This window comes from Rissa tridactyla, chromosome 6, assembly GCF_028500815.1.
Source record: "Rissa tridactyla isolate bRisTri1 chromosome 6, bRisTri1.patW.cur.20221130, whole genome shotgun sequence".
NCBI classification, from domain to species: domain Eukaryota; kingdom Metazoa; phylum Chordata; class Aves; order Charadriiformes; family Laridae; genus Rissa; species Rissa tridactyla.
Genome location: NC_071471.1, coordinates 54,389,580 through 54,409,224, shown reverse-complemented (window position 1 = coordinate 54,409,224; position 19,645 = coordinate 54,389,580). Strand labels below are relative to the sequence as shown.

General features: G+C 43.1%; 1 protein-coding gene across 1 annotated transcript; it reads right to left on the bottom strand.

Annotated features, from left to right (window-relative positions):
• Positions 1-772: 772 nt before the first annotated feature.
• Positions 773-19,645, bottom strand: RPP30 (ribonuclease P/MRP subunit p30). Its single transcript, XM_054205510.1, has 11 exons — positions 19,499-19,645; positions 18,468-18,523; positions 18,079-18,135; positions 17,304-17,378; positions 16,676-16,747; positions 10,716-10,805; positions 8,504-8,620; positions 4,904-4,933; positions 4,426-4,463; positions 3,220-3,299; positions 773-1,221 (listed from the first exon to the last, which is right to left on the bottom strand). The coding sequence occupies exons 1-11, from the start codon at positions 19,578-19,580 to the stop codon at positions 1,112-1,114; spliced, it is 807 nt and encodes a 268-aa protein (XP_054061485.1). The 5' UTR covers positions 19,581-19,645; the 3' UTR covers positions 773-1,111.

The window sequence follows — 19,645 nt, the reverse complement described above, 5'->3', positions numbered from 1 at the left end:
GCAATATTTTAGGTGCTATAACTTCCACTTCTCAACTTGTTGTCAATGCAAATAGAGAACTGGAATATTCACAGTGAAGCTGGCTCAAGAGTACCTTGAGTACAGTAACTTACATAATTTTTATATTGGTTTAATCAAAAGAAAAAATTCAGTCAACATTTCGAAGAGCTCTGAAAATACTCTGCTGATTATAAATCTGTTATGATTGCTTTTTTGGCAACCAGATTAGGTTTACTGAGGCATTAACAGGAAGGAAAACGGAAAGGCAGGAGGCAGCAAAATGAACACTCATAGGCAACACGGCCAGATCAGGACATAAAGAGGGAAATGATGCAGTAAAAATGATGTGATGTGGAGACTGCTCAGGCCAAGGTGAGACAGCTGTTACGCCGCGACTGCAACACACCACACTGAGCACATATTCACTGTAACCTTGGGCTCTTCCTTCACCTCTGTGGTAACCATCTCATGTTCCTGTTTGGTTTTAAGAGCTGCAGGACAGGGATGGCCTTTGGGATGTCTGTCTAGCAGGTGAGGTCAGTCAGTCCTCCTGTAACACAAATCCAAGATATCTCCTAGCAGGTGACAGATGCTGGGATCTTCTTTATGGCCATTGAACACAAAACAGAATGGGAAGCATAATTTCTTTTTTTACTGCACCATTACTCTTCACAGACCACTGAAGGTAAGCTTCATCTACTGGCTTGTGGCTGTAAGGTTTAGTACAGAGCTGTGTTTAAAACTTGAGAAACCGTAAGAGCTAGACTTTGCATTCTTAGAAACATTTTTAATAAAAAAGGAATGCACTTGTACAACTGAAAGTTTCCGTATGTTACAAACGTTGTGTTGAGTTCGCACTAACTCCAGAAGACCTAAGACAGGGTGGAGAGATGGCCATCTGACCTTGACCAGAAGTCCAGCATGACCTTTCACACGTGAACTACTATTCAGCAGACTCGTTCCCACAGCTTTCCTCACTTGAGCACCAGAGTAATTCTTCTCCAGGCTAACTAAAGTAGTAAGGGAGGAACTGGGCTGACTGGAGGATTTGGAAAGACTCAGCATTGGGTAGAGATGGGATGGAGGCTCCTGTTGACAATTGGTTCAGTCCTCAAGCTTGAGTCTTAACTTTTTTGCAGGCTGGCAGTGTTGTTTCTTCCTCCTCAGCCTTGCGAGGTTTCTTCACTGTGTACACTACCCCACAGGCACTCTTCCGAGTTTCTGGAATATACAAGCAGAAGCTGTAGTACCTCAAATAAAATGACACTAATGCATTTAATGCATGCTCATTTCAGGTGTCATGCCCCAAAAGTACAGTTCAACATGTTTAACAGGCAGCCAGCAAGCAGGTAAGCCACCTGCATGGGCAGGAGCTGGGGATATGCTGCCTTATGGAGTGGAGAAACTAAAGGGGAAATACAATACTGGGTGTAGAATTACAGGAAACGTAAGGAAAAACTGAGTTCTCCAGGGGCTGAGGGGCTGCAGATACACGAAACCATAGGAAACCAGGCTTCATCAGTTCAATAGTCATAGAAGGACACATTCTTGAAGCACTGTCAAAAGCATTTCTGGATTTCTGAGCAAAACATACTGTTCTTAAATAAAAAAAAATAAATATGAAAAATGTATTCACATACCCCAGGATTCTTAAATAGACTATGCTGGCACAGTTATATTGGCAGAGGCTCCCCTATACACATCAAGTAAGTGACTTTATGGTATTCAAGAATATTTTATTTACAGAACCCTCAGCATTACCATAAAATAGTACTGTGTGATGTTCTCAAACTCCTCATAAGTTTGCCAAAAAACCTAGTGAGCCCAAACCAATTTCAGAATTACTGGTGGGAGGCTTCTCTGCAAAATATGAGGTAGAAGAGAGTCCCTACAAATACTCTGTTAGCAAAGAGGCTCTGCAAGAACCTTGCCAAAATATATCGACTTATTCTGGGTTAGTATTCTTTGGGGGACAGGGAAATGACATCTGCTGTTTAATTTCACAGCTAAGATAGGTGATGGTCTTGGGAAATTCCATATAAACTTGACAAAAATTCTTCCAACACACTGTCTTCATGTAGATAAGCAGCAGGCTGGAGGAGGACCCTGTTCACAGAAATGCCCTTTCCAAGGGATCAAAGCTACCTGCCGTGAATTACAGCAGGTTCAAGCCCCACCTCTGCTGAAACAAGAGATGCAAACCAAATCATACAGTGTGTTTGAAACTCAGAGCAACTCAAGTTGTTGGGAAGGTGACTAGAAATCATACCTACCCAACAGACCTTGACAGAGGCAGAAATGAAGAACTAGATGCGACTACTGAGTCACAAAGTTAAACCGCCATCAGAATAAACAACGAAAATCAGGAAACACTAAGAACCAATAAATAAGCATGCAAAGGGAGGGTAGAGATGGAGAAATTGGTGCTACAGTGTTAAGCAAGGGGTCTAACTTGATTGCTGGAACGCAAACTGTGGCATGTCTTTGCTGCACTGATGCCAGGACACAAAATACAACTGGAAACCTTTTGATTTCCAGTGCAGGGGTATACAAGCTAGATTTCCTCTTTCTTAATATTAAAAATGGGCAAGCAGAAGAGAGCTAACGTGAGCTGCCTCTGCTGAGAGCATAAGGAAGCAAGTTTTGTTTCACCAAAACACTTCAAGCTATCGTACACTATATGAAACATTTTTTTTTCTAAGCAGCAAGCACGCAGGGTCTTTGATTTTGCATCAAGTTTGAAATGGTCTGCACTGAGGAAAGAGTCAGAAATAGACCATATAATGAAGCATCGGAAAGGGACATAGCAAACATTGCTTCTGCATTTGTGCTGCAAGAGGGGAAATGCAACGCACATGCATCCCAGTTTTCTTGAAGCCAATGACATACTTCTGCTGATGAACCCTTTCTGAAACAAGGGATAGTTTCACTTCAAAGCACAACAGGCAGATCTGTGTTTTGGCTAAACAGTTTATGACTCGTTAATGTGGTTAAGCGCATACTCCAGTACAGACAGCACCATCAATTCAGACACTGATTTGCTAACATGGCAACAGGGGAAAATAAAACAGCCTTGCCGCACAAGCTCCTTTTCATGCATCGGATAAGGGAGCTAAAGCCCAAGCTGACTTACTCGTTTTGGAAAATAGGCATTAACATGAACTTAGTTGAACAAATGCAAGTGTTACTTAGATGAGTTTGCATGTGCTTTTCACTTACCTCCATGAAGCATGGTGGCTCTACAGTTGGTAGACACGGCTGCCTTAGCTTCGCTTTCTGACAGGCCGAACAGCAAACCTCTGTCACCTTTGTTCAGGATCAAAACACACAGAAAGGAACAAACAGAATAGGGAAGTCTATCTGCATGACAGGTTTGCTTACTCTACAAATAACTGGGAATTAGCAAAGCTGTAACTCAAAGTGACATTTTGCATAAGGTTACCCAGAGGCAGGGAACTGAGGCACCCAATTCTCCTGGCTCCAGTTCCCCAGCAGCCCTCCTGGAAAGCTCCTGGCAACGTTGCTTTTTTCCAGACAAGAAGCTGTACTTTTGAAAATAAAAGTCTGTCAACACAGGAACATTTTTATATGCATAATCAAGTAAAAAAAAATGACCCATTGAAAATTTCAGTGTCGGGGAAAGGGCACTCTCTGATACAAAAGCATCAAGCTGAAAAGTTCCCAGCCACCTTGAGCAAGGATGACACCAGATTAGGTATGTTAATTTGGGTTGAGCCTGACTGCTTTTTTTAAGAGGGAAGGAAACATTGCACAAAAATCCTTCCAGGCCGCACACCCTCCCACACAGTTCTCATGACTCAGAGCATGCTCCTCCCTTCGAGGTACAGTCCAGATACGTGCTTGTTGGGTGGGGAGAGGGCAGTAGTAAAAGCGCATCTGGATTCCTAGAAGAAGAGTAGAAAAGACACCCTTCCTTGGTTTCTAGAGCACAACTTATTTAACAGCACATACGTAACTAAGGACTGGAAAATTCAAACCAGAAGTAACCAATGCTCAAATAGGAAGTTTTTCTTTCTTAATACAAATATGATTTTATATCTTCTTCTACCAAAGATGTGGCACTTTGGAGATCATAAGTAATAATTTCTGGTTTGGTTCATAGTGTCCATAGATTTTTATGGTTTTTATCAATTTCTCCACTTACACAATATCAATACATATCACAACAAAACATACCTGTAGCTGAACATAGGCATTACTATTTATAGTGACTGCTCATGCCACACCATGACCAATATCTGTTGCTCCTTCCACACCCACTCAGAGCCCTGATTCATTGAACCGGTCACCAGCAAGCACCACTGTGTAAAGTTCATGGAGTATAAAGGATGGAAGTATTTCAAAACCACTTTGAACTTGCACGTGTTGCTATTAACTACTGTCTTTGACTTAGAAAAAGGATACAGATTAGCCACGTCGTAAGGACCTCGTAGTTCTAGAGGCTAAAACAAAACAAAAAAGGTTGGATATGTGCATGCGCTCTCTTGGAGGCTGACAGTGTCAGCAGGCAGGACAGGGCTATCAGGAAGGCAAAATTAAATGCCACATAATAGCAAGCTGCTGAAGGTGCACTAAGAAATCAAGCAAATGCTACTATTATGGAAAACATAGCCCCCATCTGTGAGAAAACTTGTCATGGAAAATACCAGAGCAGCAAAAAAACCCAACCCCACGCAACCAAACACACACAAAAAAACCCAACCAAAAACCCAACCCTCACAACACAATTCTTTGGAAAAACACATTGACTAAAAAAGCCCCCAAGATGGCAATCATATTTAAAATTACAATTTTTGTATGTTTAATATATAATTATAGATGTATTTTCAGCCACAGATAAATCCTCAAATTGTTCTGACTTCAACAAAAATCTGGGACTTACCCTTTCAGCTGCACTAGATATAACAATGTTCTGGAAAACAAAAGAGAACACACGTTCATCTGTCAGACAACATTAACAAATGAAAAAAAAAATATCAGCAAGCAGCAAAGACTTTATAAGCATCAGCTAAGTTCAGGCTCAGAGCCCAATTAACCATCAGAGTACCTGATGCCCTTAGATGAAGGGAACTCAAGCAGGGTGTGGATCTTAATTTGGGGACATGAATAAACTTGGGTTATCTCCCTGTCCCCTACAGAGAGAGGGGCACAGGTTCAAGCCCTCCCCTGCAGCTACAAACCTCTCACAGACAGATGTGAGCTGAATAAGCGCCGCACTTTTCAGAGGAACAGGCTGAGCAGTATAGATGTCAGGGTGATGGCATCAAGCGAGCACCTATCAGCCTGTTTCTCTCATAGTAGACTTTACAGGGACCTTAAGGGTAAAAGAAGACATGTGGAGTTGCACACACCATGTTAAGAAGTGCGCCCTTTAATCACACTACCTAAAAGAGGTCCCACAGAAATGACAACTTGGCCTGAGTTGTAACAGAAATCGACTTAGGAGTCCAGATCCCCCAGAAGCAGCTTACAGATGGTGCTTTTAGATAGTTCGGTGCTCCCGAATATTCAGCCTGCTGTCTGTGTTGTGGCATACCTCAAACCCAACCCCAGCGCTCACGTTGGCCTTAATCAAACTCACACTGGTTGAGGAAACCTATCTGCAGCTAGGCAGTGGCTGCCAATTCATGCTATACACTCACTTCCCTCAACACCGGCACCCCCACAAAAACCACCAGGCAGCGAGACACGCTTCTCCTTTCTCTCCCAAAGGGTTTCTACAGAACAGGTACGTGACTGCTCAGGGGCTGGCAGACATCACAGCTCAGCTGCCAGCACTCTTCTGATGTCAAACCCCCAAGGACGCTCACCCAGGGGGAGACTGTTTTGCACAGGTGGAAAGTGCAGCAGCAAAGAATGCCTTGCACCTTTTATTATACTGAATAAAATGCTTTGGGAATTCCTGCTTGAGTGGGTGGGAATGAGAATTGTACTGAGGCAGTGAAAGACTTTCCCTCTCTGACGTCGTACCACCAACACATCACACCACCTCCGGTTACAAGATGGGGGTTTTTGATCCCTTCACCACACTGCTTTGCTTGTCCTGCCACCTCCCCAGCACAAAGAGCAGGGCAGACGCTGGAAGAAAATGCTCTGTGCGCAGCTGGAACTCCACAGGTAAAAGAGCTATTTGCATGGAAACAACTGCACATTCACAATGCGCCCAAGGTTTCCTCGTGTGCTGAGGAGGAAAGGAAGGGACAGACAACTTTGCATAAAAAAAAAAGCCAGAAGCAGAAGCAATACATACATCAAAGTAACTTAACAGCATACATCATGATGGAGCCTAGGACATTTACTTCTGCGTAGTTCACCTTTAAAATGACTGCACTATGGATCCCAAGGGTGCTTTTGAGCTTCAGTGGTGCTGACTGCATGAGTTTGCTGGGAAAATTCAAGTCTCCTGCTCTGAGCTGTAGCAACCAACGGCTGGCTCCCAGGCTCAGAGAAGGTCCCAGAGCAGCTGTGTGAGCCATCTTGAACCAGTGCAAGATTGTGGTTCACTGCTGCGCACTGGAGATATGCTCCGCCTGGTTCAAAGGCAACTGGCTTCTAGTTAGGGGATGGGTAAGGCGGGAGAAGGAAACAAGCGCTGACAAGAAAAACACTGCTAGCAAGTGAAGGAGAGGCAGGCAAAGGCAAATCCAAGGGAAGGGCTAAAGGGAAGAACTCAAAGGCAAAACATTATCTCCCCAGGTAAAGGAGACAGCAGCTGTTCAGTACACTGCTTCAGGCACAGTACCCACTCTCAGATACCAAAACATGAGAGGTGAGGGACTGTGGCTATGCACACCTTCTGTCTGGCAAGGCAGGCGAGTCCCTCCCTCATTCTCTGCACATTTTAACACATTCTAAAGACTCTGCTTAACACCAACTCTGAGGACACCAGTAAATTTCTGGAAGTTTCTCTGCCCTCCTACAACAGAAAGGGAACAAAAAGATCCAAAAGCCACTACAAGTTCAGCAACTATAGGTTACAGAAGGCAAGAACAGCAAGCCAGGTGCCAATGCAAGCAGCCTATGGAGCAGCCATCCTACATCTCGCTAAAAAAAGGCCTTTACATAACTGATGGAGACAAACTGCCAGTGAGGGCTAATAACCATCTCTGCTGGCCCACCAGGTACTGAGTCTGGAGGCAAAAAATAAAGGCAAATAATAAAGACAAGCTAGTAGTCCTCTCCCAGCTCTTCCAGTGCCTGACAACAACTTGTCATGCTCAGCTCCCGCTGATTTACCTTCCAGGCACAGATGACACACTAGATTGACAGGTATAGACAGAAAGGGCGCTGTGCACAGGCCAAGTGCTCGAATGTCCCGCTTGCTCTGTTTGTGACGCCAACTCAGCTGATGCTCTCCAAGTCAACAACCACAGGAGAAACACATCTTTAACTGCACAGAGGAAAGAGGAGCACTGGCAAAAAGGAATCCCAAAGGAAGTGAGTTTGTGTGTATGTACCTCATCTCCAAGTCACTCTTTTGTGCAATTAACTCCCAGAGCTGGGCTTCTCAGGAAAGGCTGTGCAAATACTCACTTTCTTCTGTTCTTCTAAGGGAATTAATCTGTTTGACCCACTCTGCTGTCCTATAAAATAGGCTGCCATGCCTGAGGGGAACTGAGGTAACGACAGATCTGCTTTTAATTGGCCCTCCAAGCTGAATATCCCACTTCAGACTAGATCTGCAGGGTAATGCCAATTTTGGCTTCTCCGGACTAGCTAAGTGTGGCAAAGGACATTTCCAATAAAGGTGGCGGGAGCTACAATGTCTTTTAACTTGGATATATATATGACGTGCTTCCTGGTTAAAAAAAAAAACCAACCAACCATGGCCTGAGAGGACCCAGCATGACAGGCAGCTCAGCCTGGTAGCCTGAGAGGTGGTAAGGTATGAAAGCAATGGATTACAGGCGTCTCAGCTGCAAGTGTTACTTCTTCCTTGGGTTTCAGTAGCAAGGAAGAATGCAGTTGATCTGACTGCAGCAAAGCCCTGGCTGGCAGCCGGCTAGCTGTTGGTCTGTTTTGTGCACTCAGAATTTACTAACTGTTTAACAAAACAAGATTTCTACTTTTTTCTTATGATTTTCTACCCTCCATATTCAAGGTATGCTATCAAAAAAGAGCTTTTGGTCAATCAGAAATATGAACTGGAGTTTTTAAAGAGATGCTTGGATTTCAGTTCTAGCGCAAACCTTAGATCTCTGGTGCTCCCCCCCCTTTTATTCTGGTTATTGCATACAATTATAACAGATAGATTGTTCTGAAAAAAGAATCTAACAGTTTGACAGCTTAAGAAGAAAGCATGCAGTGGTGCATGGCTGGAAGTATCTGGAGCTAGAATAATTGTGTCCTTGTATTAGTAGGCAAAGATTCAGTCACAGCTTCAGAAACCCCAGCATCAAACTCATTTAAAATGGCTCAGTCTGTACAACTCCAGAAGAATTTGAACTGAATTAATTAGCTTGCTTTCACTTTGAGAGCTTACCTTTCCTTTGCAGATCTGCATCAGGCTGATCGCATTTGAAATTGTGTATCTTCTTATTGTGGAGTCTTTGATGGCAGGCGTGTAAAGAAGTTCAAAGTAAATGCCTCGATCTATTGCCTTCACATGAAAGAGAGTGATCAAAAATCAAAAGGAGAGAAGCATAACAATCTAACAACTGCTGTCTATTATTGATGTAGCTTATTCTCAGTTTAACTGTGTTATATATGAAAAAATTAAGGTGGAATTGTTCCAGCGAGAACATAGCATAGCATGAAAGGGGTGGGGGGGGAGGTTTCACTGTACACCAGGTATGGTATGCGTACTTGATTCTTGGGATGAGAGATAAACGAGGTTTAATAAACAAATACCAGCCACTTATTAGTTGTAATTGGCTTTCCACTATCCCAAAGTTGAAGAGACAGGAAACCACTGCTGGTCAGAAACAAGTCTTGACGTTTTGAGGACCCTCCTCCTTTAGCCCCACAACCTGCTGCGAGGAAGACCACCGCTTCCCACAATACCCACATTTTGCAGATGAAGAATTTGTCCTTGCATAAAAGCAGCAATGAGGTCCCTTTTCTCCTGTCTCACAACATACTCTGGCATTTGTGATAATGTTAAGTAACAGTGAGACACAGGGGAAGTTCCAAATAGTAACGCTCACTGTATTTTAAACGGCTTTAAAATCCTTTGCTATCTGTCAAAACACCTCACCAAAAGCCTAGTATTGTTTTTGCAAACGCACAGAGAAAGGTTAAGGAACTTGCTACAGGACACAGTGAGTTAGAGATAAAGACACAATCAGAAGCTAGGAGTTCTTTGTCCCCTGGCCTATACTACATTTGCCTGCTCTATGCTTTATACTCATATTATTAAAAAATGCTGCAACGTTACTACTGTAAGAGAGGCCAGTAACTGAATACAGATGGAATTAATCCAGCTCCCATGCATGCATGACCTCTGCATGCAAGCATAACAGAAGCTATGTAGACATCAAATGTTTGCAAATGTCAGGCCAGCTCTGTGTAAAACAAGAGAAGCCTGAATTTATCAAAACCAGAACAGGTGATGGCAATGCACCAATCTCCAGCCAAGCAGATTTTTAACCTCGTCTCCACCACTTCAGCTGCCTGCCAATCTGTCTGTCTGGCACCACAACAACCAAAACTGACTGCCTAAGGATGCACAAAACCAGTCTGACAGACAGACTGCCTTGAAGCTGGGAGTGTGGAAGCTGAGAAGTAGCTTGTAAGGAAAATGTCTGCAAACACAGGGCTCCAAGAACCACCCAGCTCCTCACTGGGCTCAGGTGCTGGAGTTTTGGGCAGCAAGGGTACTTTCAAACAAATGGAATGCTGAAATTCCCAGTCTGTAGTAAATTCCAAGTATTACTCTTGTTCTGTTTCAGGATTAGTTCTACTTAATTTTTAATTTTTATTCTAGGTCAAACTTTCTGTAGAAGAGGAAGTAGGATTTCTAGCCAATTCCAAATTTAAATCTTTAAGCACTAAGGACTACATCAGCCAAGAATGCCCGTGTGGAATGAACCTTGACATATACTCAGAGGAAAAAACTAGTTCACCTAAGAGCATGTTCAGATTAAGCTTTCTGGCAAACTACCAACAGCAGGCAGAATTGTATTAAGAAAATATTCAATCCATGCTGATAACCATCTTGTGTCCCACAGCAGACATTTAGCAATTCCACATTTGGATCATTTGCCAAGACATTGCTTTGTCTAAGTATGGATTCAATATGGTTGTCCTCCAGATAACTGGTACGACATCCTTCTCCCAAATTAACACTGTCACTCACATTCTCCTGTCTTTTAAATCACAGGGCTGTTCATGTATTCTGACACAACTGTACCACTACTGGTTCGGGAGGGAGCTTAGTCAGCAATCACAGCACATCTCACTGCTTCGCATAGCAGTGGCCTTAAGGCTCTGTTACCAATCCTTAGGAACACCACTTCTGCGTTCTTAAGTGGGAGACAGGAAGGAGAAACAGAAAGAACATACATCACTGTGTATTAAATGCTGCAGTGGAGGCCTTGAAGTGAAGGACATTTGAAACAACACTATACACTATGCAAGAAAATAAAAGAACCACTTGGATGGGAATGGAGGGAGGGAAATGGTTGGGAATTCAACTCAGACTGACATTAAATACAGAATTTAACAGCAAGAAAACAATTTAGATGTAAATTTACCATATTCACAGGGGGCCTTCGGAAGTAGAATGGCAGCTTTTCTGTTACATTTATGCATACCAGATCCACATCTAGAGTTGTGCAAGCAATCTACAGCAAAGAAACAGGAAAGGATTATTAGATAAGCCAAAAAACGTGTAACCAACTTTACGGGCACTGATGTTCTCCTTCATTTCTTAATGCCAGAAATGTCTCTCCAGCGTGAATTCAGTTTTAAAATGAAGAGGCATCATGCCTTGCAGGTATGCCAATAAAACAGCAGGGCTACAGGTACACAGCTTGAGCATTTTGGGCTTAAAAACCCAAGCCTTCCCCTCACTTACAGAACTACTTTCCCAATAAAATAGCGAGCAACCCAAAGGCAAGACTTACTGCTTTGTTCTTATCCAACATAGGACACGCAGAAGCGATGATGGCTTTTGGCAAAAGAACTCACAGCTAATGAAGGACAACCCCTGTTTACAAAGGCAACAGCCCGGAACTGCCCCTTAGTCCATCACTCTCCAATTCCAGTGCAGCAACTGTTTGTTTTACAGATTAAGTATTTTTACCAGAAGCAGCCAAAAGACTGAAATGGAAGCAGAATGTTAGACAGTGACTGGTGGTGCCCCATGCCCACTACTGGAAGGCGATCCACAGGGCCTCACTTTCCTGGCTGGGTGGGGAATGTGCACTTCTCTGCACCTGAAAGCCACCTCTCTGGAGAAGTCTCAAGATGGCACTGGAGGTCACAGTTTAAAAGATTAGCTTTGAACTCACACCACAATTTACAGCCTGTATTAAAAGAGGGAAGGAATGAACAAAAGGTCGAGAATCTTCACACTGACATGCATAGAAAATTAAGTACATGTAAAAAGATGCCCTTGATTTGCATATAATCTCATGCACACAAGACATGCAGGAATTATATATGTCTAGCCTGTACAGATGATGACACAGGGCCAGATTAATGTCGGAAAGCAGAGTTGTAACAAAGAAGATAAAATGCATTGAAGATGTTGAAACGGAATTTTCCACACGTAGGGGGACTCTCTGCTTTCAGAAACCTGCCAGAGACTGCTCCAAATACACCTGGGCCAGGCGCTAACCACTCATCCCTCCTCCCACCGGCACAAAAGCGGTGGGGGTGGCAGGGAGTCCCAGGGCTGGGCTGCAGGAGACCTGCACTCTGCTCTAATGCAGGGCAGGCTATTGCTCTGCAAACTAGTCTTCCACCAGTTTGTTCACATGAAATTTGGATGGAGATGAGAGCAGAGGCCGAGCTCTAGGAATGTTTCTTAGCTGTTGATAGCACTCCCTCCTAGACAAGAGAGCCACAGCACACACGCAGGTAATTTACAGATCCAGCAAACCACAAGGGGTTTGATGTTAAAATGTCTTTACCAGGCTGTCCAGACTAAACTTTATCTTCATGCCCTACCTGTACCAACTCTGTTAGGCACGACACGGTTGGAATCCATTGCATCAAATTAGACTTGCATGTGGAAGCTTAGCCCTACACAGCCAGTTTTCACCCTTTTCTTACGTAGAGTACAAACTATCATCTAGACAGAGGTGATCGATGGGAACTTGCACAGAGCAAACAGCTCTGAATCGTGTCCTAGAAAAGATATCAGTGAGGTCACAGGAAATTCTGGAAGAGAGAAAGCTGAAAATGAAGGAAAGCAAAAATACACATCAGAAACATGCAAGTTGCCTTATGTGATGAGAAAACAAGCCTTCCTAATCAGCTCCAGAAACACTGGAAAACTCTTTTCCATTTTGCAAATTAAGCACAGTGGGAAAGGGAGTGACCCAAATGCCAGGATATCTACAGGATTCCAGTGACAAGAACATTTCAGAAAACACCACCAAGGAAAAACAAATTTAAGAGCCATACTTCCCCATAAGGAGGAATTCCTGCACTGCATGGAAAGTTGGAGAGGAGATTTCTCCAAACACTCCAACGTTCAGCCTAGCTTTGGCTTCTGGACAAGTCACACACGCAGGCAAGTTAAGGTTACCCTGTCTGCTGAAAGGATCTGAAGTGCAAAAACTTCATACAGAAAATGATATGCAGCAGTTGCACAGCTGGGTGCTTGCCTGGCTGCACCACAGGCAAGAGCTCCATCTGCTGGGAAACTCCAGACAGCCAGAAATAAATAAATTCACCACTGCCTGGATGGCCTGAATACAGCTATTCCTAAAATGCTTGCCAAAAACCATTGAAATTTGTCTTTGCACTACATCCTCAGGCTTATATAAGCAAGTTTTTTTAGGTACTGGTGATCTGGTAATGGCTTACAAACAGCAGGCAGAACTAACTAATATGATTAAAACAGTCAGAATTCTTAAAAAGCAAAATTTTGGAAAAGTTACAGGCACAGACATTATTACTGGCATGGGGCGGGCATTCCTGTTGCGGCCCAAAACAATCCTCTTGGGAGACTTAAACAAGGAGAATGTTCTACAATTATCCTGGCAAACACAGCTTCCTCAATACCCCTGAGGTTATAAATTATTTGGAGAATTTGAGCACATCCTTCAGGACGTATAACTGCCACACTCAGTCACAGAAAAGCTTCCCTGGCTGGTAACAAGAGGATGCACACTAGTTTTGGCCATGCTAAAATTAGAGCACGCCTCCAATGGCCGTGTATTTCTTTTACAAAAACATGAAAAATCCTGTTCTCTGGAGAATAATAAAAAAGTACCAAATCGTTGGTGAGAAAGATGATGCTCTCGAGGTAATGTTGAGTTACCAACAGCCGATTTTAAAATATAAAGTTAATTTGCGGTGCAAGACCCACCCTAGAAGGCGTTATCCTTAACAGTGAAAGATCCCTGAATTTTAAGAGCCAGAGGTACGTGCTGAAACTCCAAGTGTAATGTCACTTGTGCCAGACTCCCTGTTGATACCTCTACAAAACTGGCACAGCACTCCACAGAGTGAGAAAACCTAAAATCTTTAAACAAAAGGCAAACATACAAATCTGCTCTGAATGAGAACTTCATCTGTAAGGATGAAGTCTTTCCCCTCATGCAGTTTGCAAGAAACATGTTTGGGCTCCGTCCCCAGCTCAAAGTGCTGCCAGCATGGAATCAATGAAGATGGTCTCATCCACAATCCTGCCTCTTTCCTAACGCGCCTGTGAGAGTGTCAGCTTAAACAGCCACTACCTGCACTGGCCTGCCCAGAGCACAGCCATCCTCTGTGCCGGCACAACTATCCGTGTGGCAGAATGCTGAAACAGAGCGGGAAAGCAGATCTGCCTGCAAAATAATTTGGCAAAAACTTCAGTTACTTTTCAGCCCAAACCATGTTCCTCAAACCAAACTGCCATGCAGCCAGCAACCAGCCGCACCAGCAGAGGGGACAGTGACCTGCAGAAATGAGTGGCTGTTTATGCCATCTTAAACACTGCCACAGCTGGACATCCAACAGCAGCAGAACTCACGTATAGCGGAAAATAAAAAATATTTCTCCTTAAATGAGAGAGTCCTTTCTCCCCAAAACAACACAGCATGCCCCTCCTGATTACCTGGCTTCAGATGCTTGTTTAAACACAGGCTAAACTGAGAGAGCTCACTTGAAAAGTGAGATTTTTACATTGTTGCCAGAGATCAAAAGAAAGAGGTGGACAGTGGCCCTCAAAAGTATTCGCCTCTCTTACACCCCTGAAAGTCCTTCCAGGGGTGTAAAATCTTGCAAGGAAAGTAAAAGCAGTCAGAAATTAATTTCATTAAGCTGTAACTGTTATAATTAACGCTTGAATTCTTCTGCTGAATGATTCTTTAAAGTTCACCTTCTACTACAGCCTCTTGCTTTGTACTTTATTTGGACAAGTTTTCAAAAAGGAGGGGAAATAATTTAGGAAAACGAAACAAGAATTTCATTTTAATGTGTCAAAACAGGTACTCAGAAGAACTAGAAAGTAGCTTTAACTTATTAAAAAAAAAAAAACAAAAAACAAAAAACCACAAAACTAGACTCAGTTTTATACTGACAAGCTCTCTTTGAAAGGAAATTATGACACTCTTCCAAAGCGATTCACGTTTGCTTTTGGCATCCCTGTGCCTCCTTCATACTGCTTTAAACCACATGCCTGCTTGCTGCCTGCCAAGGCTAACAGAGATGGAACGCTTCCACCTACTCTTCCAGTTCAGAGTTAATGTTATTATTTATGAGCTTGCAACAGGTCAGACGTTAGAATTTTGGGTTTTGTAAGAAAAACATTCTGACAAAAGGATGATTTACTTCCACATGCTCCACTCGATCAGACCACTCATATTAGTTGCTACCAAGTATTTGAGAACAATTTAATTAAAAACATGAGAGAGACGGAGATAATGAATACCTACCACCCAACAAAACAAGCTGAGATCATTCTGCCTTGGATGGTGTTTTAGAACTAGGAATTTTTCTGGAAGGAAGGGTCTATGCAAGATATGGCAGCTGGAAGACAATATGATGCTTGGTGCTGTTAGTAATGGCTGAAGAATTACTGCACATCACTGTACTTCGGTATCACCTCTAAATAGTAAATGTCTTCTTCAGTCAAACACCAGAAATGGACCAAACCAGTACATGGTCAAAGACACTTGCAACACCTTGTTTTTCTAAAATCATTGAAGTGACAGAGTATTGGGGGTTTTGTTGCATGTCTATTAACATAAACCAATGCAAGAAACAACAGCGTTGGGCTAAGGTCACGAATTAGTCTTAACTAAGGTTCTGAAAATGATACACACCCACTATTTTCTCTCACTAGCACACTTGGAGGACTAATCTCTCTACAAACACCAGCATCTGTTTGGTAACACTGATACAGCAACAGTTTCAAAGACTCACAAATCTTGTGGAGATAGTTTTCAGTTGCAAGTTTGCTCTGAACAGCCAGGATAAAATCTGAGTGAGAAAATGCCCATCTGCCCTTCAAGTATTTCCCCTGAGGCTGCTCTACTTTTGTACGGCCTCAGTGGTCTACTCGTCAGACAAAATAACAAATGTATCATGAAGTCACAGAAGTGAAGCTTCACTCAACTTGAGCATCCAAAGCACTCAAAACAAAACCAGAAATCTCAGTCTGGCAATGGAGCAAGAGTCGTTACGTTTTAATCAGGCATGTTCACTTTTGGAAATTTTATTTTATCTGTCCATAAGATGCTCTGACAACTGGAACTAGCTCTGTCTCACAAGTTCTTGCTCCTCTTTTGATTGAAAATAAAGAAATAAAAGGAAAAAGTAAAGAAAAAGAGATCAGCTATTCATTTGGACACACTTCCGAGAGAAGACCTAAGACTAATAGGAAGAAGGTAACTCTCAGAACCACACTAGTTGCGCCTTAAAATCCTCCCACTTCCCCTGGCATTTCAGAGACCAGGAACAATTAGTGCTAACAGAAGAATCACAGAATGGTTTGGGTTGGAATGGACCCTAAAGATCATCTTGTTCCAACCCCTCTGCCATGGGCAAGGACACCTCCCACTAGACCAGGATGCTCAAAGTCCCATCCAGCCTGGCCTTGAACACTTCCAGGAAGAGGCATCAGGATCAACACTTCCAGGGAAGATACTTAAAAGTGTTTTGGGGAAGCTGTCAGAGTTTCAGAAGTTGAAGTTCAAGACCAAAGTTTTCTACATGTTGATAGTATATATATTAGAAAAAAAATTGATGTCTTCTCTCTTCACCAGAGAGGAGCACTCAATAGAGTGCAAGACACACAAAGGAAATCACAGCACAGAGGCATACAAGTCCATTCACCAGGTTGATGTTTCAGACTTTAACCAGTCACGTCAAGGCTTTGCAGCCTCCTGCAATCCCTCCCAACCTACCAGGCAGCCTATGTTGCCTAATTAGCTCCATGACATGCAGGCCTGTATAAAATGGGAAACAAAATCAAAAGAAAGCATGTACTCAAACTAGTCCAAGGCATTAGAAGTTACTGAACAGGCACTGACAATCAGATGATTGTACTTACGTGGAACAGCTTCTCAGTCTTTGGAAATACTGCTATGATGTCATATAACCTTATATTTGCAGATGTTGATCTCTACAAAAGGAGGAAACAATTACTACTTTGAATTCTGGCAGATGCCAAAGCTATGCACAAGGATTATGACCAAAATAATGGGAAGAAAATCCGTTTTCCACTTTCAAGTACTAAAACAAAGCCAGTAATCATCCAGTTACATAGCAGGTCTCTGCTGTGAGCCATACTCTGAAGTCATTCATTCTCATTTTGAGGCTTGTCCCACCCACCTAGTAAGGCACTTAGACCTTTTACTTTGATCACGTAGCGCTAAAACATAAACAGATACAGGGCTTGCTCATGGACTTCTAGTTTATGCACAGAGGACCATAAATCAAAGAAAAGAACCGAGGAACAGAACTGTTCTTCCATAGTGACAAATGATCAACAGAAGCCACAAAGTCTTTTAAGTCTGCATCTCTTCATGATCACACTTGCTAAAGGTGCGATTGGAGAAATAGCTGCCGAGCATCCTATAAAATCCATTAAGTTCTCCCCCATACAATTTCCAAAGTTTCATTCATTCATTGAGAAAAGGAAATATAAATTGGAAAATTAATATACCAAATACACTTACCAAGAGATTACAGTGGGAAGGATCAGAAACAACAAGTGTTAGCCGGGTTAAGACTTTAATTCTTTTAGATGTCCCCTACAAAAAAAGAAATAATACAAAAGACTTAAAAAGTTCCAAAGCAAAAATTTGTGGTGACTTTCACCCTGTCCACTATAAAAAGAAAATGGTGGTTTGTTCATATTCTTGCCTACACTAATTTTCTAAAGTCTGTGGTTACACTTCGCTATTTTATATTGATCTATGTGGTATTATATCTGCCCTTTACAAAGAATGACTTATTGTGTTTCTCTGAGGAAGGGTCAGGAAGAAAGGAAGACAGGTAAAATCATGCAGAAAAACTGAGTTTGTTTTCATACTGCTATGGTTCCCCAGGCAGGCCACAAATGCAAGCAAACACAGTTCCTGAATTGAAATATGTGATACATACTTTCATACAATATTTGAAATACAAATGTGGTTCATTATATCCAAATCTTGCTCCATCAAAACCAGGAAGTTATTTCCAAAACTCAAATTTCAAGAATTGCACTGTAATTATTCAACTACAAGAAGCCTCAAAATTCACACAAAGTAACTTTTTAAATAATTTCTAAAATAACGAATAGAGCCTACTCTAATGTGAGTATATTGTTCCAATGCTGGCAGTTTTAACAGTCAAGCAATGGACAAATTTCTCTTTTTTGACTGACACGTAATAGACAAAATCATATATACATCAAAGTAAAAAACAGTAACTCAGGATAATAATACATAGATTGAACGTAACCAGACATACTTGTACAATAGGCAAAGATGGAAACAACTCTGAAGGAGATACTGGCTTGACGATTTCCTCAAAAGAGAAGAAAACAAAGTTATTCAAAATGTCATAGGTTAAGTTGACAATGTAAACAAAAGCTGTGTTACAATCCTAAAAAGAAATTTGCCATGCCATGAAATTTTCATGGAAAACTATTTCCCAGGGACAATGCATGGATCATATTAAAAGTTAACTCTAGGGCAATTATACTGAATTATAAAATCGGAGTTCTGACACAAATGCAGACACCTGTACTTGTGTCTCAACATGCATTCTGCAGATAAAGCTGTTTGGGAACATGTAATAAGGCACATAGTTTTACAAAAGAAAGCACACTAAGAAAAAATAACCCCAAGAAAGATTACCTGTTTCTTTTCTTTAAAATCGATAACATGATTAAGAGCAACTGCAGAATATCCCACTGAAAAAGTAAATACACAGTAAGAATATTTTGTCCAGTAAAGTAATGGAAACAAATACAAACAGAAAACTGTTAAACACTCATCACTTAGAAGTCTCAAAATAAACACGTGCATGTTTACCTTTCACATTATTTTTTTTTCTGAAGACTAATTCACCCAAAAAAGTGCCTTAAGATGAAAAAAATCTGTTTGCCTTTTAATATACCCCAGCCCTGACAACGCCTCTTCGATGGCAGAGCTTTATGCACATGAATACTTGGTGTTGGAGTCCCCAAAGATTTTGCCCTAGTTTGGTCCTGCTGATGACTTTTTTTAGGGAAAATGGTTAAGGACATTCAGGATAGTTGTTAAAACTGCAGACAACGTGGAGCTGGGAGAGGTACACCCATAGCAGAAGGCAAGGTGAGCATTCGAAACCATGCTGACAAAATTGACAAACAGGTATCTTTCAGCTGAGCTCAAGGGAAGGTGGCACACTGGCCAAAGCCAAATCACCCCCAAACACTGGACAGGGGGCACCTGGCTGCACAACAGCTCCGCAGAAGAGATTTAGCCCACAAGAAACTGCTGGGGGGAAAAACGTGTCCAAGTTGGGAAAAGACCTCAACTGTCAGGCAGGGATAAAGAGGCAGAAACGGAGCCTGCAAGGCCCAGCAGAAGCGCTCCTTGCGGCTCCGCAGCGGGACGACCCCGGCCCTGGTCGCCTCTCTTGCAGGAACCCCCGCGCTAAAGCGGGACCGAGGGGTCCGCGGCCCGCCAGGGAGGCAGACGGCCGGTTTAGCCGACAGGGAGGGAAAGCCCAGCCTAGAGGCTCACGCTGTGCTCACACCAGCCCGGCGGAGCTACCGCTGCCCTCCCGCTGCCGTCCCGCCCGGGCCCAGCCCTCCCCGGCTCTGGCCCGCCGGCTCCGCACGGCAGCCCGAGCCGGCCTCGCCGCCCTCCCCGCTCCCGCCGTGCCCGGGGCGGTGACCCACGGTGCGCTGCGGCCTCCAGCAGGCTCTGCAGGGACTTCTTGTCCAGCCCCTGCGGGAGGTTCAAGTCGGCGAAGCCGGCCATGCTGTGCGCGGCGGAGGGGCAGGCCGCAGCCGGGCACGACACCCGGCACCGCCCCCCGCGGCCCG

Bases quoted from the DNA above. Each gene is read 5' to 3' on its own strand.
- RPP30 (XM_054205510.1), bottom strand. From the start codon at position 19,580: ATGGCCGGCTTCGCCGACTTGAACCTCCCGCAGGGGCTGGACAAGAAG. The intron at 8,621-10,715 runs GTAAATTTACAT...TTTCATGTGAAG, and splicing joins GAAGGCCCCCTGTGAATATG to GCAATAGATCGAGGCATTTA. The intron at 4,934-8,503 runs GTAAGCTCTCAA...TTTGTTTTCCAG, and splicing joins TGCAGATCTGCAAAGGAAAG to AACATTGTTATATCTAGTGC.